Raw genomic sequence first — 22854 nt, 5'->3', positions numbered from 1 at the left:
TCTGAAGCCCAAGGTTCAAAATTAGATGATCAAAACTGTGCTTTTGGATCAAACGAAAGCACTACAGTGCAACTTCTAAGGCATTTTTTTTTGTCTGTATTTCTGAGCATAAATAAATGTTTTCTTTGTCACTTGCAACTGGAAAACGACTGAAACAATGGCCGTGGTTCAAAGCTAACAGAAAGTAAAATTAAAACATGAAATGGTCATTATTTGGAACAGAACATGTGGGTATAGTTAACTTACAAGACTCACCCTGTGTTTAAGGTAAGAAAGGTATGTGTCCCATCCTACTGTAATTACATTCACATAAATGACACGAAATCTTGGAGATAGGAAGTAAAAATTGATCATTTGTGCAGCCGGCCACACAGTCCAATCAGCCTAGAAGAAAAACAGAAGAAGTGTATAGTTATTACCTTTTTATGTACATGTTAATTAACATTTTGCTTAAAGCGGAGCTCCACCCTAAAGTGGAACTCACGCTGATCGGAACCCTCGCCCCCTCCGGTGTCACATTTGACACCTTTCGGGGGGGAGGAGGGTGCAGATACCTGTCTAAAGACAGGTATTTGCACCCACTTCCGGCCACAGAGCTTCGGGTTTTCTCCGGGCATGACGTCACCTCCCGTTGTGCTCTGGGAACACTCGGCTCCCAGAGCACAGCGGGAGCCAATCAGCGGCGCAGCGCAAATCGCGCATGCGCCGTAGGGAACCGGGTAGTGAAGCCGGAGCGCTTCACTTCCTGGTTCCCTTACTGAGGATGGCGGGGGGGGGGGGGGCAGCAGAGAGACGAGCGATCGCTCGTCCTCTGCTGCGGATGGCGCTGGACTCCAGGACAGGTAAGTGTCCTAATATTAAAAGTCAGCAGCTGCAGTATTTGTACCTGCTGGCTTTTAATATTTTTTTTTAGTGACACATCCGTTTTAAGAACAACAATATCAAAGCAAATATTTAATGAAAAACATTTACTAGAAAGAAAACTATTTGTAGTTTATACAAATTAAAAATCCTTCCCATGCCAGGCCCTGCTCTCCATTTTCACCTCTGGTGACATATAGCTATCAGAGTTAGTAAAAGACCTCCCAAACTATACATGTTCTGAAAGCACGGGACTGGTAGAATCAAAATGGTGCTACAGATTTTGTACAGTGGGTATAGAAGAGAATCAATCCTCCCTCCCTCCTCATTTCACAGAATCACATTTTGTTGCTTTGTAGTCTGAAATTAAGACAGACACAGTTTGTTTTACCCAGTGCAACTTATAACATTCAAGTGAAAGATTTAACACCTACATGTCAGAGAAAAAAAAAAAAACAGAATCACTGAGTTGGAAAAAGGATTGCCTCCTCCTGAAAAAGACTTGCAAACTCACTCCAGGTGTAGCTTATTACCTTCTTAATGGCACACAAAGCTATCTGACTTTCAACTGATCAGCTGTGGTCATTCTGATTAGCTCAGCATTAAAAGAGATTTCCCGGAGCATTTCAGTTCCTGATAGTGCAACTGAAGCAAACTCAACTATGGGTGGCAATGCCCTGTCAAAAGATCTCTGGGGATTAAAGTTGAAGACAGGCACAAGTCAGGAGATGGATACAAAACAGTTTCAAAGGCTTTATAAATGTCTAGAAGCACAATGAAGTCTATTATTAAGAAGTGTAAGGAAATTAGTACAACACAGACCCTCCCTGGATCAAGACGTCGCTCCAAACTGGATGAAAGAGCAAGAAGGAAACTAGTCAGGGAGGCTACCAAGAGGCCAACAGAAACTCTGAAGCAGTTGAAGGAATTTATGACAGAGTGGTTGTTGTGTGCATATGAAAAAAGCCACTCCTCAAGAAAGGCCACATGCAGTCACGACTGAGCTTTGCCAAAAACACACTTTGAAGTCTGTCGGAAATCCAATACAGCTCACCAGCCACATAACACCATTCCTACAGTGAAGCATGGATGTGTTAATATCCTGTTATCAGGGCGTTTCTCTGTGGTGGGGACTGGAGTACTTGTCAGGATAGAAGGAAGAATAGATGGGGCAAAATACCATCAAATTCTTGAGGAAAATCTGCTGCCCTCTGCCAGAAAGTTGGCAATGAGAAGGTTTACCTTCCAACATGGAAATTACCCAAAGCACGCAGAAAAAATGACCACACAGTGGTTAGAGAAAAATGTGAATGATCTTGCATGGCCTAGTCATAGCCCAGACTTTAACCCCAAGTCTAGATGTGCAAGGTTAGTAGAGACATATCCCAAGAGACTAAAGGCTGTAATTAAAGCAAAAGGGTGGTTGAACAAAATACTGACACAATGGGATGATCCTTTTTCCAACTCAGCGATCCTGTTCTTGAATTTTTTTTTAATACATTTTCTGACATGTAGGTGTTATATCCTTCACGTGGATGTTATAAGTTGAACGGAGTCAAACATATAACAAAAACGTGTCTTTATTTCAGGCTGCAAAGCAACAAAATTTGATTTTTAAAAGGGGGGGGGGGGTAATTGTTTTCTATACCCACTGAAGGTCATTTGATAGTTGTACAAATATTTATCAAAACTATATTTTTGCTAGAAATACACAAAATCGTTATTAGCACACACAAACTACAAAATTCCTACTAAATGTAAAGCAAAAGAACGTTAGTTAATAAATATTTATACATGTTTGCACAGTGGTGAAAATCACAAAACATTATCTGTTTTTAATACGTATTTTAATGTTCCCCCTTGTAAAAGAGAAAAAGATCAGGGACACAGAGGGGCAGATTCACAGAGAATTGGATAGGCGCCGCCGTATCTTACCTGGCTTTAAGTCGAATCCAGGAAGATTTTGCGCCGTAAGTTACGGCGGCGTAGTGTAGCTCTCGGCGCGTAATTCAAATCGGCGGGTAGGGGGCGTGTTTCATTTAAATGAAGCGCGTCCCCGCGCCGAATGAACTGCGCATTTTATGAACTTAGACGCGAGTTACGTCCATCCCTATTCACGGACGACTTACGCAAAAAATAAAAAAATTTAAAATTTCGACGCGGGAACGACGGCCATACTTAACATGGCAAGTCTATCTATACGCCGCAAAATACCAGCTTTAACTATACGCCGGAAAAACCAGACTACGTTAGAAAATGCGACGGCCGCGCGTACGTTCGTGGATCGTCGTAAATCGCCAATTTGCATACCCGACGCGGAAAGCGATGCAAACTCCACCCAGCGGGCGCCGAAGTATTGCATCTAAGATCCGAAGGCGTACGAAGCCGTACGCCTGTCGGATCTTACCCAGATGCCGTCGTATCTTGGTTTGAGGATTCAAACTAAAGATAAGACGCGGGAAATTTGAAAGTACGCCGGCGTATCAGTAGATACGCCGGCGTACTTGCTCTGTGAATCTGCCCCAGAGTCCTCAATCTCCTTTTCCCTTGACACCCAGCGCTAACCAACACTTAAAACGGAAGCGCTCAGTACTGAATGCTTCCTTGTTCATTCACAAACTAATGTAAATTAGTAAACATGCTTTTCATTTTAACCAATCTCCTTCAGTACGGTGCTGAGAAGGCAGAGACAGCGGGCAGCGGAGAGCACACGGAGGGACGGCACACAGTAGTGGTGGAGGGCAGTCTGTGAGGCAGTGAAGGCAGTTACATTCTTTTAAGAATGGATGCAATTGCTGCGGATCACAACTGTTCATGAAACGGTTATGCCGCGTACACACGACTTTTGACATTTTTAAGGGTCTAGAAAAAACAATTTTTTTTTCAACCCGATCATTAAAACGGCCTTGCCTACCCACGATCGTGAAAAAAAAATGCTCTAGCAAAGCGTGGTGACGTACAACACGTACAAAGGCACTATACAGGGGAAGTTCCATGCGGATGGCGCCACCCTTTAGGCTTCGTTTGCTGATTTAGTGTTAGTAAAAGACGATTCGCGCTTTTCTGTCTGTTAGAGCGTGATGAATGTGCTTACTCCATTACGAACGTTAGTTTTACCAGAACGAGCGCTCCCTTCTCATAACTTGCTTCTGAGCATGCGCGTTTTTTCACGACGTAAAGTGCTCTGGAGCCCACACACGATCGTTTTTAATGACATAAAAAAAATAAAAAATGTTTACAACCCGAAAAACGGTCGTGTGTACGTGGCATTAGAGTCTGGGGGACCATTCTGCTGCAAGTTTATTGTTGCTACTGCAACCATTAACATACACCATAGGGGGATTGTAGCAGATGCAAGGGTTTCTGAACCAGCCCGCTGCAAGAAGTTTTGTTCATACGTAACATTTACATACGGACACAAGAGTTTTACAAGGGGCTGGAGTGGCCACTTGACAGTTTTTTTCTTTTAAGGAAGAATTATCCTTAGCTGTGCTTGGTATCATTACTATACCAAGCAGATAACTACTATTTCCTTACCTTATAGAACTCCCAAAATTTGTCTTTGAATTCTATGAAACTCTCTTTCAAGTTTTGCCCTTCCATGGAACCCATACCTGTGTATGAGAATATAGTTATTGCTTTTCATAAAATGTCCACTTAAATAAAGCTATGTTGCAACAAATATGAACTCATATACAATATTATGACAACCCAGTGGGCTGTTCATTAATATTTGCCACAAATTACTAGTAAAAAACTGTTCCTAAGCTCAATGTGAAAGTTGTCCATACATTGCAATTTTTAGGGGGGTAACAAACCCGGGACTTTGACAGTGTTCAAAAACAGATACAGTATAGACACAGTAACAGCATCATAAAATTCCAATATTTGATTTTAAAGGTAAAAAAAAAAACCACACACACAAAAAATCTGTATCAAGTTTTGTGAATTCCACGACATGCATAAATACTAGGGTTGTCCCGATACCGATACTAGTATCGGTATCGGGACCGATACCGATACTAGTATCAGGACCGATACCAAGCATTTCCCTGAGTACTTGCTCCCGATGCTTCACCCGATACTTGTACTGTCGGCGGTGATCAGTGCGTGGGGAAGTTACAAGCACCGATCACCGCTGATTTTAAAAGCAGCTGAAAGCCGCCGTGTATCCCGTGTATGCCGCCGTGTATCTCTCCCCTTCCGTGCTCCTCCTCCACCCCCTGGAAATGTCAGGATGGAGAGCGGGGTAGGCGCCGGCTCCTTACTGCTCCGAATGGACAGAGTCAGTGATCACTGACTCTGTCCATTCACATAACTGAAACATTGTGACCTGTGATTACAAATGTTTCAGTTTATGAATGAAGAGAAGCAGCTGTCTTCTCTCCTTTCATTTTCAGCGCAGCTGATGCTGCTGAGAAAGGGACAGCGGAACATGTGTCCCTAGTCCCTTTCCCTGTCTCAAAGGGAAGATGTCAGAGGTCTGTTAAGACCCCTGATATCTCACCAAAGCCCCCCAACAGGGCAGAAAAAATAAATAAAAAATAAAGAATAAAAAAACAAAAGAATAAAAAAAAATTATTGTAGAAAATAAAAAAATTAAAGAAAAAAACACACTGACACGGTCCACCCCCCCCCCCCCCCCTTAAAAAAAAGAAAGCATTATAAAAAAAATGTAAAAAATTAAAAACAAATTGTTAAAGATAAACAAAAAAATAAAATAAAAAAAACATACTGACACATGTGCCGCTGTCACATGAGATTAAAAAAAAAGTATCGGTATCGGCGAGTACTTGAAAAAAAAGTATCAGTACTTGTACTCGGTCTTAAAAAAGTGGTATCGGGACAACCCTAATAAATACAAAAGATTCGCATTCCCTCTTCCAAGATGGCGCCGCGGACCTTGGCGTCTTCATCATCTGCGTGCGCCATCTTTGACCCCACACATGCGCACAGGCTTCCTCGTGTTAGAACAACAAAACTTGGGGAATGCCCAGGGAAAAACCAAGCCTACTTACCGACCAGCTCGCAGAACAGCCAATTAACCTGTCTATTAGTATGCGTTAAAAACAGGGGTTTTGTCCGCACGCATTTGCAAACGCATGCGTGAGCCACAGAGCCGCGCCAAGGCACCATGTAATCTGTGGTCCTAACACTAAACAATGAGCGTCCCCACAATGGAGGCACATGCATTCTAATGGATAGATGAGGGCAGGTGGACTGAAGAGAAGCCACCCCTCCTTAAAGGTGCAGGAGCACACCAAACACCCAGCATGTAGCACAATGGCTGCAAAGGTGCTGGTGCGCTGCTGGACCAATACAAGCACCACAGGTGAAACAAACATGTCCACCGCCCCATCTATAGCTGGCCATAGCAGGAGGTAGCATTGGAAGGCTAAAGCAGATAACAAAACCTGTGGAATGCCCAGCAAGCCTACTTACCGACCTTGTGTTCTGTCCGCATCCCGGCGGTGACGTCAGACGCCGCCAGAATGGGAGGACTATATGAATGTGGCTAATTGCCGTGATCATCTGTCAGAGGCCCTGGTAGAAAAGGAAGAGTAAACATCTCTCTCCCCACGTCGATCGTCCTTCCAATATGGTAAGTTAACTTACTTGGTCCTGCTTTATTTTAAACAGTACCAGGAATTATTTCAACTTTCATTCAGCCTATATGCCCTTCTCGTTCTCTTTTTTAGATTTGCTCTTGAGCACAACCCGGTTTACCAAACATTAACCCAGTGCAGTCCCGCTTTTGTGCTTTGATCACGTATCAGCTGAACAGTTCTGCATTGCCGAGACCCGTTTTTGGTTTTGTTTCATCAATCAGCAGGATATTAATTGATTCTATTGTTTGCTTCATCCCTTTTAGAGCCAATTGTACATTATGATACAGAGTCTGCTGGCTTTTGATATCTCTCTGATATCGTTGACCAACATTGGACCTTGCTATTTTCCCCTCCCAGGGATGTTAATATTCATATCCTCCTGTGGGCATTTGGAATAGGACACTCAGGTGGGGCCTCTTGAACTTATATGGGACTTTTAAATAATTTGTTTCGATCAAGTTTACTCTTAGCGCTGCGGCACCCCAGGTGAAACTCCTTTCCCCTCCTTTATTTTTCATATATGTACTCTTATGTTTTCATTCACATGACAACATACTATATATGCATTATGTATTTATGCATTGGTAATGGAGTCAACATATTATTATTGATTTATTTGTTTTGTGCCCTTTTGTCTTAAAATTAACATGATACTTCACCCGTGTCCTCTCTGTTATTCCCAGCATAATATGCACTTTACCAGAAAGTCCTGAAGAAGCTCAAAGAGCAAAACATGTTGAGCGGTATCTTTTGTATTTATGCATGTGGTGGAATTCACAAAACTTGATACAGATTTTTATCTTTTCATGTTTTTTTTTACCTTTAAAATAAAACATTGGAATTTTATGATGCTGTTACTGTGTCTATACAGTATCTATTTTTGAACACCGTAAAAGTCCCGGGGTTTGTTACCCCCCTTCTTCATGATATTTGAATTGATATGTGGTGTTCTGTTTGTTGTTTTTCTGCCTTAAAATTTATTTCAATTACCTTGCTACAATTGCATCTGAAAAAGTCAATGGGATATATTAGACAGCAAGTAAATATGTTGTTTGTGTAGTTGTTCTTGTACGAGTTTTGCTCTAAAGACTATGCAACTGGTGAAATGTGTAATAAGGCACTGATGATAATTATTACAGAGTCCAATAAAAAATATCCTAAAATCTTACCTAAAAAGTACCACATGCCAAAGAATGGGGAAGCCACTAGCTGGTCAGTAAACACCTTTTTCAACACCACTTTCATCCCGTGGCCAGGAAGGGTCCTATCCAACCAGGAGTACCAGAAATGCATAATTGGGCCCATTGAGCAGCCTATGACAAACATGCGGCCTAAAAGGAAAGAGTAGACAAGTGAGCAGTGGAAAACGTATGTCCTGGATTAAAGACCAATACTGTGGTATAACATTACACCAGGCCTAGATGCTAAATTCAGTCAGTTATTCAAATGTTGGAGAGAGTGGGTAAAAGGTATAAGGCTTTATTCACACCAGTAGCATGTATCTGCCATTTTCATCAGCATGTTGAAAGAAGAGTTTGTTATTTTTTTTTATGTATTTTAAAGCGGTGGTTCACCCTTAGAGGGCACTTTTTCCCCTTAGATTCCTGCTCGTTTTTACTAGGGGAATCGGCTATTTGTTTTAAAATATGAGCATTACTTACCCGTTTACGAGATGCATCCTCTCGGTCGCTTCCGGGTATGGGCTGCGGGAATGGGCGTTCCTTCTTGATTGACAGTCTTCCGAGAGGCTTCCGACAGTCGCATCCATCGCGTCACGATTTTCCGAAAGAAGCCGAACGTCGGTGCGCAGGCGCAGTATAGAGCCGCACCGACGTTCGGCTTCTTTCGGCTACGAGTGACGCGATGGATGCGACCGTCGGAAGCCTCTCGGAAGACTGTCAATCAAGAAGGAACGCCCGCCTCCTGTTCGCATTGGCCATTGAGCCTCTGGCTCTGGCGGTGCGACAGACGGCGGAAGTGGCTGGGATCTGTTACGGTTCCCTCTCTGAAAAGATATCTCTATACGCGGACGATGCCCTGATTTACCTCGATGGAACGGAGCGGTCCTTTGTCTCCCTGATGAGGGTGGTGGAGGAATTTGGGAAGGTCTCCGGGTTGAGAGTTGGTTGGGAAAAATCGGTTGCGTTCCCTATAGGCCCTATGCTTGATTATTCCTACCTTTCAAGGTCCAAATTGTCCATTCAACCTACCTTTAAATACTTGGGGATAAACGTTAATGCAGACCTGTCTTCCTACGAAACTCTAAATGTTACCCCAATTGTTACACACATGGAGACTAGGCTCAAAACCTGGACCTCCTTGCCGCTTAACCTCATTGGCCGGGTGAACATTTTCAAGATGATTTACCTACCAAAATTTTTGTATGTGTTTCGAGCATCCCCAATTTTTTTGTTAAAAAAACTTTTTAAAAAACTTGACTCGATCCTTTTCACCTTTTTATGGCAGGGATCGAGCCCTCGCATGGCCAGGGCCTCTCTCCAGGCGCCAAAACTGGAGGGGGGTCTGGCTTGCCCTAACCTACGTCGGTATTTTATAGCATCCCAACTAACGTATGTCTACGATTGGTTCCTGGAGGCCTCCCCATCATGCTCCACTGCTCTACTAACTGCTCAAGTGGGCTCCAGGGACTCGTTGGTCGACGACCTTCTCAGGTCAAGGGCGGGAAGATGCTCCCGTTATGCTCCGACAGAGGTAGGCTGGTTGGCGTGGCACGAGGGCAATGACTTGCTCACTGATTCAGGTGGGATATCTCCTAGGGCCCCCCTATGGTACAATGCAAATTTCCCTGAGCTCCTGGGCCATCCCGACTCTGGGTGGTGGACCCAGGTTGGGATTACGCGTGCTTCCCACATTTTTATCAATGATCGGTTTCTCTCATTTGAAGAACTGCGGGCCCGCAATGGGATACAGGCGAAATTTCTATTCAGATACATTTCCCTCCGCCATGCGGTTCGGGCACAGTTTGGGGGTCTGGCCCAGGGGCTCACAGAATCGCCTCTGGAGGCGCTCATGTCCTACTCAGACATAGAGAAATTGGTCACAGCGTTCTATACACGCCTACAGTCTGTGGGGGTTGCACCATTTCAAATTGCCCAAAGAAAGTGGGAGGTGGATATTCCGGGGCTGTCCGAGGAGGGATGGGAGGAGGCCTCGGAGGCGTGCTTCCTTGATCTCATAGGCTCTAATGATCAATACATACAATTTAAGTTCATCCACCAGTTGCACTATACTCCTGCCAGGTTGGCCCGTATGGGTCTGAATCCCAGTGCTTCCTGCCCCAGGTGTGACTCCACGGAGGCCAACTATTCACATATGTTTTGGTCATGTCCAGCTGTTTCACTATATTGGAAGGAACTATTTTCTTTTTTTAAGGACACTTTACACATCTCTGTTCCCCTCGCCCCGGAGACCGGATTGTTGGGGGTGCTAAATGACTCTGTACCTACCACCCATGCTCGAACTTTAATACGAACTGTTCTATTCTATGCCAGGAAACTGATTTTGTTACATTGGAAAAGTGCCTCTGCCCCGAATACCCAAATGTTGTATCGTATGGTGAATAAGGTGTGTGTATGGGCGTATGGGCGTGGGGGGTGAGGGGTTACGAGGGCAGTATGGATGAATGATGGGTGTGAGCTGGAGTGAATGTCGGTGGTGTATGATATGTTATGTTTCTATCTGTTCCTTTGGCTGACAGCCAAATGTTTGTGCCGGTGTACCAGCTTGGGCTCAGGCTGGGTCACCGGGCGACAAAGTACCCCTCTGCTGAGGGATTGGTGCAGCTATGCTCCGGGAGGGGTTGGGGCATGGGGGTTTGAAATGTTTGTTTCTATGCCACCTTGTGCTGACTTTGTGACAACTAATGTTCCCTTTCTTCCTTTCTGGAAGTGTATGTCAATGAAAAACCAATAAAAATTGTTTTAAAAAAAAAAGAAGGAACGCCCGCTCCCGAAGACCCATACCCGGAAGCGACGGAAGAAGATGCATCTCGAAAACAGGTAAGTACTGCTCATATTTTAATACAAATAGCCGATTCCCCTAGACCGAACGAGCAGGAATCTAAGGGGAAACGGGGAAAATTTTAATAAATGGGTGAACTCCCGCTTTAAGCTTCAGTGTACGAGGTGTGTATTAAATAATGAGACTAATCCCACCTATTAAACAAAGCAGTCAGAACTGGTTTTAACTAGGGCTGCAACTAACGATTATTTTCATAATCGATTAGTTGGCCGATTATTGTTTCGATTAATCGGATAATAGCCTTAAAAAAATAAAAATTGCATTTTTTATTTATTTGTTTTGGCCCAATTTGTTGTTGGGCAGATTACAAAACACAAATTGCCGCAAAAACACATGACATGCTTTTCTGCAGCTTCTCCATTGAAGTATATTGAACCAAAAAATAAATAAAAATAGCACCGTTTTGCGTTAAAAAGTCCTTGCCCTTTCCAAATACACAGCAGCTGAAAAAAAAAACAATGGGATGTGAACATGTCCCATAGGAAAACATGTAAATGAACTGTAGTGTGTTTCTGCAAAAAGCACCAAAAAACAGAGGTGTGACCCCTGGCCTGAGATGTTTAGTAACATAATGGGGTTCAAAAAACAAAAATAAAAGTACAAAAAGAGCAAATAATCGCTACTGTAAGGGGTTCATTTTTTTTTTACTGTGGGACAGTGAAAGTAATATTTACAGTAGCAATTTGCTTTTTTGTACTATAAAGGGCTAATTTTAGTTTTTTTTAACCCCATTATGTTACTGGCCGATTAATCGATTATGAAAATTGTAATCGATTAATTTCATAATCGATTAGTTGTCGATTAATCGATTAGTTGTTTTGGCCCTAGTTTTAACTGCATGCGTGGTGACCTTGAACATGTTCGAACCTGCATGAAAAGCAGCAACACTATGACGTTCAGTTGATTGTGAGTCACCATTTAGTTTGGTTGCATTTTCTGTAGTGTGCCGAAAAAATGCCAAGTTGAATAACGAATCAATTTGACATTTTTAGTAAAATTGCACAAAACACCAACAGAATGTTTTCAAATGCTTACTACAGCTTATAGGAATGACAGCCCGTCTCGTGCACTTGAGTGGCACAAAAGATTCAGCAAGGGACATGAGCATGAATCTCCAAAAGTTAAATCAGTTCTTAAAAGGGACACGTTTTGAGTCAGTTGATGCTGTAAAGAAGAAAAACGGCAGATGGGTTAAAACAGCTGACAGAAATTGATTCCATCCCGTCGACCAGCGGAAAACAAGACTGCAGCAATGTATTAGTGCAAATGGGGAATATATTGAAGGGGACAAGCATTATATGTGTAATACATATAAATGAAGGTGAGTTATTTAATCAGTCTCGTTATTTAATAGACACACCTCGTATATGCTTTTACAAGTGCTTGTATCAGTTTACATGTTTATACAGTTACCATGAATGTCCCATAAAGTAATGGGAAATAAACGGTCCCATAAAGACCCGAAGTGCTTGTACTTTGTACAGAGCAGATAAAAAGTTTCAAACTGCGTAATTGGTATCATTTGTTAACATTAGTTTTAGTACGTTGTATATTAACCCAGCTCTACTTTGTTTCACATAATTTCACTTTCATTGAAAACGGCCTTTAGGCAAGTTAGGCTGCATCATCTAATCTGCTTTGCATTTTTGTTGGCAATGCCTGCCCCCCTGGGTTACATTTCTGCACTTCGAATGGACCACAAATGGTTGCAAAAGCAGTTCAAAAGGAACAAAAATACAAAGCGGTCTGTCAAATGCTCTCTGAACAGCGGTCGGAATGCCGATTGCTCTTCAAAAAGCAAAGCTTGTGTGAACGAGCCTTTAGATGTCTTCCTCCGAAAGTAGAATGTACAGGGCTGTGGGAATTGTTAGGGAATAAAAATATATATATATATATATATATATCACACATACGTTGACCTGGATGGACCCGTGTCTTTTTATTCAACCTTATAAACTATAATGCCAGCCATAGATTGAGTGATTTTCTTTCCTGCAACCATGGATCAGGCAGGCTGTTTTTACCCAAGTTGATCGATCAATTGTGGTACATTCAGACTGCCCATTCATGGTTTGAATCTCGGCCGGTTCCTGCTGAACCAGCCAAGATTCAAACTGTCCATGTCCTGCTTAAGACACAGATACCCGCAGCCATCTGTCATATTGAACCCTTTCCCACAAGTATTAAATCTGATCAGCGTTTCTAGAGAAATAGCTGCAATAATAAGTACCGTTAGGAGAAGTACAGCCAAAGCTTGTTTGCCTGTACTTTTCCTGTGGATCACAGGAGTGCATTTATTCTGCACTCCTGTGACACATTTAAAGCAGACAGCGCTAAGGCCTGCTGACATCACAGAGCCAGACAAGGCAGCGGCAAGATTGCAACAACATGATTTGGATCCGCCCACAAACCTGGAACGTCACCTGGCTCAGCCTCTCGACGAGCCTCTGAGAGCCTGAGCCAGCCGTTTCCACCCCCTCCACAGCCCAGTGCTACAGTGAGCATGGGGGGGCGGGCAGTGCAGAGAGCTGTTGACTGACAGTCACCAGCTCTGCTAATGGAGCTCTGAGAGCTGAGTGAGCAGCGGCCTTTGATTGCTCGGTTCTCAGTTTTAGAGCTGGCGGAGGACCAATGCTGCATTCACCTAGGCAAGTATGATTTAAAAAAAATATATCCAAATCTGCAAATCTGTTGTAATGCATACTGTGGGAAGTTTATAGCGAGCAGTGAAATCAGAGTAAGCTATTTCAGTACAGGAGAGGTGCCTGTACAACTGTACAAGACTGAGCTCAGCTTTAAAGCGGAGGTCCACCTGATTTTATTTTATTTTTTTATTTTTTTGTTTACAAACTTTTATTGAAAAAATAGATAGTGGTACAAATCTATATATGAAAAAAAAAAGACAGTGTCATTACAAAAATTGCGATTAGCTCATATCAGAAACAGAGCAATTATAGAGCACAGCAAATCACATAAAGGTTACAAGCATCTTCAAAAATCGAGGACAACATGAAAGACTATGAATCAATGAACAAAGTTAAAGTCAAACCATACCTAAAGGGAGATATTAAATTGATGGGTTTAGACTGTGTTGAAAAACAGGGGGGAATATTCGGACCAGGGGGACCATTTGTTTTTATAAATGTGCATAGTGTTTTGAAGTGTGTGGGATATTTTTTCCATCAGGTTTATCTCATTGATCCTGGGTTTGAGTGGGCCTAGGAGAATTGTTGGAGATTTCCATTGGGATGCTATCAGCCAGTGTATGGCGACACAAATTGTATGGATAAGTCTCATTTGGCAGGTGGAAAGACCAGTGATTGGTGAAAAAATTAAACAATTATGTATTGTTAGGACAATTGCATTATCTGATATTTAGAAGGCAAAATTTTCCAGTTGTGACCAAATGTTTTTGACCCTGTCACAGTGCCAGAAAATGTGGGGGAATGAACCTAAAGTGTTGCAACCTCTAAAGCAAGAGGGGGAAACTGAGGGGAAAATGGAATGGAGTTTGGTCGGGTTATAATACCATCTTATAAACACTTTTCCAGGTGCCTCCATGGCAGCATACTAGTGATAGAGCTCCGCCTCGACTCCTCCTTCAGGACTAGTGAATAGAATAAATTAAAGGCATAGCCCCTCCCCCAACATTCTCCTTTCTCCTTTTTTCCCTCATACCTTCTTGTGCTGGTGAAGAGTAGATGTATGTCCAGTCGGCAGCGTCCGCCGGGTTTAGCCTTTCCCGTGCGCAGTCCCTGTTCTTGGGCCGCTCTTAGCGCTAATAAGTCTGGGAGACCCCTTTGTGGATCTGTTGGGGTCATTTCGCAGAGTTTCCGCTTAGGAACGAAGTCTGCTATCGCATCCATGATGAATGCAGTGGAGTCGCAAAAGGATCAGCTCACATCTTTCCAGGCTGGTGGTTTCCATTTTATTTTTAGGCATATATTGTTTTTTGTCTCTCCCCTCTCCCATCCCTTCCTTCCTTTAACTTGCCTGTTAGGTCTCCTTTTAAAAAAAAAAAAAAAAAAAAAAAAGGGTGTGCTTGTTGTTTTATTTTTTGTGATACTCCCTTTAAGTCCGGTCAGTTTGATGGGGCAGGTGCCTTTTATCCTGACAGGCTTGCAGTTGTTGATTGTTTCCCCCGAAATCAGAGGTGGGCTACAGTTTTTGTTTTGTTTTGTATATCACTCGACATCACTGCGGCCATCTTGGATTCTGGAAGAGGGGCCAGATTTGCCCTTTTTCTTCCAGAGTCACTTTGCAACGATGGTTTTTGGGATTATTAGCCCATCCACCTGAGCCTAGTTAAGTTCAGATTCAGGGTTAGCTGTCAGAGTCTCCTCAGCTGTGCCCTGCTAGGTTTCACTGATGCTGCTCTGTGGTAGCTACCTTTTTGTGTTTATTCTCAAAAAAAAAAAAAAAAAAAAATGGTGCTAGATAAAATAATTAAAATAAATGTATGTTATTTATAAAAAAAAAAAAAAAAAAACTCCATAGTTCCTTTTTTTTCCCCTTTCTTACTAAATTTCAGCAGCTGATCCTTTTGCCTAACTCCGCAATTAGTCATTTATCTTGCAAACAAAGATCCTCGCACCCCTATTAGGTATGTGACCAACTATATGTGAGTATTGAAAAAAAGAAAAAAAAAAGTGCGCTCACTGTCTAATGTGAGTTCCTTACACCGTGGCCCTGCCCACTCCAAGAGGTCCAGAAAATCTTCAAGACACCATGATGACGACAGATCAGACCGCAGGTCTCATTCTTCACGTCATAGATCAGAGAGATCAAGATCCAGGACAAGATCCTTCCCCCTCTCCTAGGACCTATACAAAGAAGAAATGCTGGACAGGTGGGGCCACACCACTACCAGACAGAGTGGTCTGTAAGGACTGTTTTAGGGACTATGAGTCCGGCTGCGAGCTAGAAAATCGGCACGCTGTAGACCTGCTCAAGTGAACAAATGAAGGACTCCTTCTCCGAGCTTGCGACTTGGGTCCCCGCTCAACCACTTCATCAGATGTCCCAGGTTCAGGATACAGAACCTAATCTCCCTGGTCCTGCAGCAGTCAGTACACCTCTGCCACTGTCAGGCTGACCAGCTAGAGATTCACCACCTGTAGACTCTTCAGAGGAGTCAACCTTCTGGCTTCAGTCTCTCCTTGGTAAAGCTGTTCTTCCAGGCAGTCAAAACTGCAGTCACCTGAAAAGACGCAGAAGAGCCTCCCCAAGGGTCTACGAGTTACTTCCCATCCTCAAAGGGATGCAGGTTCTCTTCTTGTTGAGGCGACATTAGCCAGGTCATTCAGAATGAATGGGCAAAGACTGATAGAAAACTTTCATGGGGCTGGTTCAATAAACTATACCCATTAACAGAATCCATGCCAGTGGTAGACGCATCGGTGGTGCGACTCGTAAAAAAAAAAAAAAAAAAAAAAAAGAACGCGCTTTACCAATGGAGGATTCCGCTTCCTTCAAAAGACCCTCTAGGCATGCGAACCAACCTGGAGCTGAAGAGGAGCTATTTAGCCGCGGGAGCAGCATGTAAGCCAGCTATCGCCCTCACATCGGTATCAAATGCCATAAGATCTTGGACATATAATATTGAGACGGCTTTGCGTCAGGATGTCCCCAAGGAGGATATAATTAAAGCCTTGGAAGAACTTAGATTGTCAGCAGACTTTGTCAGGGTGGCGGCCATTGACACGATCAGATGCTCTGCAAGATCCATGTTGCATTCAGTAATGGTGAAGAGGGTCTTCTGGCTGGAAGATTGGCTGGCTGACTTATTCTCCAAACAAAATTGGTGCAAAATCCCATTCAGTGGAAAAGCACTATTCAGAGACAAAACGGTTAAAGCTATCTCCAGGCTGTCAGGAGGGAAGTCCGGTGTGCTTCCCCAGGACAGAAGGATGCGAAGATTCAGAGGCAGGTCCTCTAGATTCCGCCAGACAAATCCAATAGATTTAGGCAGTCAAGACAGCCCAGAGACAACAAAAGACCTTGGAAAGGTACTCAGACATTCTTTTTGAACAGGAAGATGGAGCAGAAGCAGTCTTTTTGACGCCAGAGTAGCCCAGGCACTCCCGGTGGGAGCCAGGCTAAAGTTCTTTGTCCCAGTCTGGACCACATGCTGTCAGGACCCCTGGGTTCTGTCTACAATTCAATGGGGGCACCTTTGGAATTTCTCTCATCCCCCACCTCGGGATTCTTTCAAAGGAACAGATTCCATCCTCTCCGCCAAGGGCTCAAGCTCTGTAAAACTTCCTAACGTCACTTCAGCCTCAGGGGGCGGCTGTTCTGGTTCCCTTGGCAGAGCGCTTCGCAGGCGTCTACTCCACCCTATTTCTGGTCCCAAAGAGGACAGGTGGGTGGAGGCCTGTGACAGGCCTTCAGAGGCTCAGCCGGTATATCTGCCCCAAAAGCTTCAAAATGGAGTCCCTGCAGAGGATTATTCAGGCAGTCCAGCCATAAGATTGGATGATTTCTGCAGGATGCGTACCTACACGTTCTAATTCTATCTGCATTTCAAAAATGTCTGAGATTTGCAGTGGGATGGACCCACCTACAGTTTCAAGCCCTGCCTTTCGGTCTGTGCACCTCTCCCAGGGTGTTCACCAAGATACTAATATCCGCTTTGGTTCCCCTGCGGGAAAGGGGCTTGAGGATATTCCACTACTCGGACGACATCCTCCTCCTAGCAAGCAATCCGGATCAGTTGGTATGTCACCGGGAATTTCTTCTACAGTCCCTAAAAGAGCTAGGGTGGCTAATAAATTCCGAAAGGAGTCAACTAGCACCCACACAGCAGATAATCTACCTGGGTGCAATGTTCAACACTCAGGAGGGGACAGTGTCATTACCACCGCCAAAGGCAAGGATTGTCACCCAGAGAATGATCAAGGTCATCCGGAGCCCGTATCTGGCAGCTTCACAATGTCTGAGCCTCATTTGCACAGTGTCTCCTTGTATACCCATGGTTCCTTGGGCCCATTGGCACTTAAGGTAGTTCCAGACAGGTGTCTTGGCGCAGTGGAAGAAACGACGACTATCCCAGACGATACTGCTGACGGGAGTAATGCACAGGAATCTTCACTGGTGGACAGTTCCAGAAAACCTCTCCAAACCTAGTCACCTGGTCCCCCATCCTTGGATCACAATTATGTCCGATGCAAGCGGACAGGGCTGGGGAGCCCATTCCGGGGAAACCAGAATACAGGGTAGATGGTCATGTTCTACCCAGGGAGTGGTATCCAACATCTTGGAGATGAGGACAGCCTTCTTAGCACTAACTTTGGCGTCCCAAATCAGAGGCCAGAGAATACTTCTACATCTAGACAACATGGCAGCTGTCGCTTATCTGCAGAAGCAAGGAGGCACTCGCAGCAGGTCGTTCCTCAAGGTGGTGATGCTGATCACACTCTGGGCAGAGAAGAACCTCCTGGACCCCAGAGCAATGTATCTGCCGGGCAGGTTGAACACGGAAGCAGACACGTTGCCCAGAAACGATGCCCTGTCATGCCCCTGAAGGTTCACCACAGCATATGCCTTTCCTCCCAGGCCATTAATATTCAAATTCCTCCTGAGGCTCCTCAGGGAGTCAGTCCAGGTGGTGGCAGTACTTCCGTATTGGCTGAAGAGACCCTGGTTCCCTCTAGCCATGCGCCTCAGTGTGAGCTCTCCAATCAGGATCCCTCCTGTACCTCAACTTCTGTCGCAGGGCAGTCTAGTTCATCCAAACCCTCCAGAAGTTGAATCTTCGAATCTGGAGATTGAGAGGCGAGGGTTCGAGTCCCTAGGGTGTTCCCCAGGAGTCATAACAACCCTTCTAAAAGCCAGAAAAACCGGCAACTAATGCCATATAATCAAAAATCTGGGACAAGTTCTTGTCATCTGCTACCGGAAATGGATTTGATCCAATCCTTCCCTCTACGTCCAATATTTTAGGTTTCATTCAGACAGGACTTGATCTGGGGCTTGGTCTGAGCTCCCTCAAAGTGCAGGTAGAAGCAGTCTCTGCCGCAACAAGTAAGAGATGGGTGGAGGATCTCTTGGTAGTCACTTTCCTCAGAGGAGTATTGAAGATTCGGCGACACCTGTCAGACGATCATTTCCTAAGTGGGATTGTCCCTGGTCCTTGAAATTCTTTCTGACCATCCCTTTGCTCCAGTGGAACAAGTAGCAAGATGGAACCTGACACTAAAGACGGCTTTCCTGCTAGCCATTACATCTGGCAGAAGGATCTCGGAACTTCACACCTTAGGGATGGGTGACGGCCACATCTCCTTCTTCCCGAACAGGGTGGAACTTCGCCCCTTCGAGGGTTCACACCTAAGGTCGCTACTCCAAGCCACCTGTTGGAACCTGGGCACTACCAGTGTTTACAGACACAGGCTCAGAGTCTTGTCGTGAGCTGGATGTATCCAGAGTGCTCAGGGCCTACCTAGCAGCCACGACCCCTTCAAAAACTCTGAGAGACTTTTCATTGTACTGTTCAGTAAATACAGGGGCAAAGAAGCTTCCATCAGAACTCTGGCATCTTGGGTTGTAAAGTTAATCCAGAAGGCTTACAGGGTAAAGAATATTCTTCATCCTGAGTAAATGCTCATTCTACAAGGGCAGTCTCGGCTTCCTGGGCAGCAAGGGCTAATGTTTTGTTGAAGACGGTGTGCAGGGCCGCCACCTGGTCTTCTCACCATACGTTCCTCAGACACTACCATATTGGTCTAGGAGCTCTCACGACTGTTGAGTTTGGAAGAAGGGCAGTTCAGGCTGCTATGTCTTCTTCTAATTAAACGTTTATTGTTAAGCATTATCCCACCCATATCAGCTAGTTATTTATCACAAGTATGCTGCCATGGAGGCACCAGGAAAACGGAAAATTGTATCATACTTACCAGTAATTTTCCTTTCCTGGTGCCTATCCATGGCAGCATACGCTCCCACCCTCGGTATTCTATATTACGGAGAATGTTGGGGGAGGGGCTATGCCTTTAATTTATTCTAGCGGAGCTCTATCACAAGTATGCTGCCATGGATAGGCACCAGGAAAGGAAAATTACTGGTAAGTATGATACAATTTTCCGTTTTAGTGCGGTTTCCTTGATTGCGATAGATTTGGTGCATTTATGTAAATTGTTTATACAGTTATCCCAGTTTACTGAGGAGTAGGTGATGTTTAGGTCATGTTCCCATTTCGTCATATATGTTAGTTTATTAGAGTCAGTATTGTTGGTTAAGGTGGTGTATAGCTCTGAAATTAATCCTTTTTTCCTGGGAGACTGAAGACAGAGTTTTTCAAAATGAGAGGGGGATTGGGTGTTCGTGGTCTTAAAATGAGTGTTAAAAAATTGTTTTATGAGAAGGAAATTATCATATTCTGAGTCTGGAATCTGGTATTTTGTTTTCAGTGAGGAGAAGGGGATGAAGTTCGTACCTTCTAAAAAAAATTTAAGTGAGGTGAGGTTATTGGCCTTCCACCAAGTAAAGTTTACTGGGGTATTTGGCTTGAATTTTGGGTCACCTAAAAATGTAGCAAATGGGGGGGATTTAGAGGTGAGATTATATTTGTCATTGTGAAGTTTCCATAGGTGATAAGAGTGTGCGACTATTTGATTTCGGGAGTTTAGGGTTGGAATTGGGATTTTATTCCCCCAGAGAATACCTGAGATGGTGAATGGATCTATTGAGGCTTTCTCAAAAACTATCCAGGGAATCTTGGACTGCGGGATATGCCATTGTGCAATTTGGGTCCATCTTGCTGAAAGATAATATAGCCAGATGTCTGGGAGGCCGAGGCCGCCACATCTCTGGGATCTATGTTATTTTATTTTTTTAAAGCCAGCAGCTACAAATACTGCAGCTGCTGACTTTAAAAAAATGGACACGTACCTGTCCAGCGCGCCCGCGATGTCAGGAGACGAGGCGGAGCAATCGCTCGGTCCTCGGATGCTTCCGCCGCAATCCTCGGTAAGGGAATCAGGAAGTGAAGCCTTGGTAGCCCAAGACTCTGCACTAAGGGCTCTTTCACACGTCCGTTCAGTTTTTCAGATCCGTTTTTCCATCAGTTTTTCGTCAGTTTTTCATCAGTTTTTCATCAGCTTTTGCATCAGTTTTTGCATCAGTTTTTCCATCCGTTTTTTCATCCGTTTTTTTTGGGGCTTTTTACATAGAAAAACGGATGTTAGCGGAACGGATCATCCGTTAACGTCCGTTCCGTTTTTTAGACGGAAGAAAAATAGGGTTTTCTTCCGTCCAAAAAAATGGAACTGAACGCAGACGGATGCTAACGGATGTTAGCGGATGCTCATCCGCTAACGGACGCTAGCCCATAGGGAAGCATTGCGGTCCGTTAACGGACGTCCAAAAAACGGACGAACGGAACGGACGTGTGAAAGAGCCCTTACAAAACACAAGCAACGCCCATACAAATGTAGACTGCTTGGAAAAGGGGAGAGAATGTGAAATCCAATACAAACCACCATCAGGGAGGGAGGAAAGGAAAGGAAAGGAAAGGAAAGGAAAGGAAAGGAAAGGAAAGGAAAGGGAAAAGGAAAGGAAATTCCTGATTTGCTATTACAAGCTGTAGCAATGACACATTTACCTGTTCGTAGCCAGTCTCGGGTTTTTTCTGGGTTCTTTCGCCGTTCTCTTGTCTGTTGGATCGTATCACCGATACCCAGCAGGACTCCACAGCTAACCGTGTTGGTGACCAACAAAAAACGTCCCGTAAAGAGGGGCTTCCAATAGCCAGACATTCGAGCCAGCAATAATCTACCCTGGGGAAGCATCCTGCCCAAATGTCACAAACCACAACAAACACTGCAGCATCGACCTGCAACATAAAATCGGATGTTGAAAACAAAGCAAACATAAAACTGATGTTTCCATTTTAAAGGAAACCTTCATTCATGCTCCAAGGTTAAAAGAATATTTATTAAAGTGTTGTTAAAACAAAAAAACTTAATTTATAGCAGCTAAACAATTCTTAGATGTGATGGCTGGTCAGATTACCAGGCCAAAATAAAAAGGGGTGAAAACAAAAAGCCTGAAAAAAGAAAAACTGATGTAGCCACTACATGTAAGCATTGGCAAGCTGCAAAAAGATTCATGTTTGTTTTTTAATTCAATACTGCTTTAACCACTTCAGCCCCTGGAAGCTTTTACCCCCTTAATGACCAGGCCATTTTTTGCGATACGGCACTGCATAATTTTAACTGACAATTCCTTGGTCGTGCGACACTGTACCCAAACAAAATTGATGTCCTCCCCCCCCCCCCCCCCACACACACAAATAGAGCTTTCTTTTGGTGGTATTTGATCACCTCTGCGGTTTTTATTTTTTGCACTATAAACAAAAAAGACTGACAATTTTGAAATTATATATATATAATTTTTTATGTTCTGCTTTAAAAACACATCCAAAAGAAAATGTAAAAAAAAAACATCTAATTTCTTCATCAATTTGGGCCAATATGTATTCTTGTTCAAATTTTTGGGTAAAAAAAAAAAAAATCACAATAAGCATATATTGATTGGTTTGCGCAAAAATTATTGTGCCTACAAAATAGGGTATGGATTTATGGACTTATAATTGTTTTGTATTGTATTGTTTTTACTGATAATAGCAGCGATCTGTGATTTTTAGCAGGACTGCTGCATTGCGGCAGACAAATGTGACCTCAAGTGACACTTTTTGGGGACCAGTGACACCAATACAGGGATTAGTTTAAAAAAAAAAAGTAGATCACCATGTTGTCCCCTGTCAGAATGGGGATCCGCTTGTTTACATAGGCAGACTCCCGTTCTGCCTCCCTATACCATGATCACGATTGGCCAGCGTACAAGTACATTGGTTTGCGCAGCCAAGCCGCCTTGCCACAGTATATCTGCGGAAGGCGGTCGGCAAGTGGTTAAAGTATCAAATGGGAGTGAAAGTCTGCTTTAAAGTGACTGTAAAGTCCCGTATGCCCAGATCCTCCTCTTCCCAAGTCCCTCTTTGGCTCTACTTACCGTTTTAGAGAGAGATCTTCTCCGCCGCTTCCGGGTATGGGCTGCGGGACTGGGCGTTCCTATTTGATTGACAGGCTTCCGACGGTCGCATACATCGCGTCACGATTTTCCGAAAGTAGCCGAACGTTGGTGCGCAGGCGCCGTATAGAGCCGCACCGACGTTCGGCTTCTTTCAGCTACTCGTGACGCGATGTATGCGACCGTCAGAAGCCTGTCGGAAGGCTGTCAATCAAATAGGAACGCCCAGTCCCGCAGACCATACCCGGAAGTGGCGGAGAAGATCTCTCTCTAAAACGGTAAGTACTGCTTCGATTAAAAAAAAAAAAAAAAACAC

At 43.9% G+C, this 22854-nt stretch overlaps 1 protein-coding gene across 2 annotated transcripts in view; it reads right to left on the bottom strand.

Moving 5' to 3' along the window:
• Nucleotides 1-22854, bottom strand: part of MPV17L2 (MPV17 mitochondrial inner membrane protein like 2) — a 32982-nt gene that overhangs the window by 578 nt on the left and 9550 nt on the right. Inside the window, exons 2-5 of one of the 2 annotated variants that reach the window (XM_040326917.1) lie at nucleotides 21112-21342; nucleotides 7640-7801; nucleotides 4399-4475; nucleotides 247-384 (exon numbers count right to left, since the gene is read on the bottom strand). In XM_040326917.1, coding sequence (XP_040182851.1) covers nucleotides 247-384; nucleotides 4399-4475; nucleotides 7640-7801; nucleotides 21112-21298 — 564 coding nt within the window. In that variant the 5' untranslated portion in view covers nucleotides 21299-21342. The remainder of the gene's footprint in view (nucleotides 1-246; nucleotides 385-4398; nucleotides 4476-7639; nucleotides 7802-21111; nucleotides 21343-22854) is intronic. The other variant, XM_040326921.1, reaches the window with a different exon arrangement.

The sequence above is a fragment of the Rana temporaria genome, chromosome 1 (assembly GCF_905171775.1).
Source record: "Rana temporaria chromosome 1, aRanTem1.1, whole genome shotgun sequence".
Lineage (NCBI taxonomy): Eukaryota > Metazoa > Chordata > Amphibia > Anura > Ranidae > Rana > Rana temporaria.
This window is presented reverse-complemented; position numbering and strand designations above follow the sequence as displayed.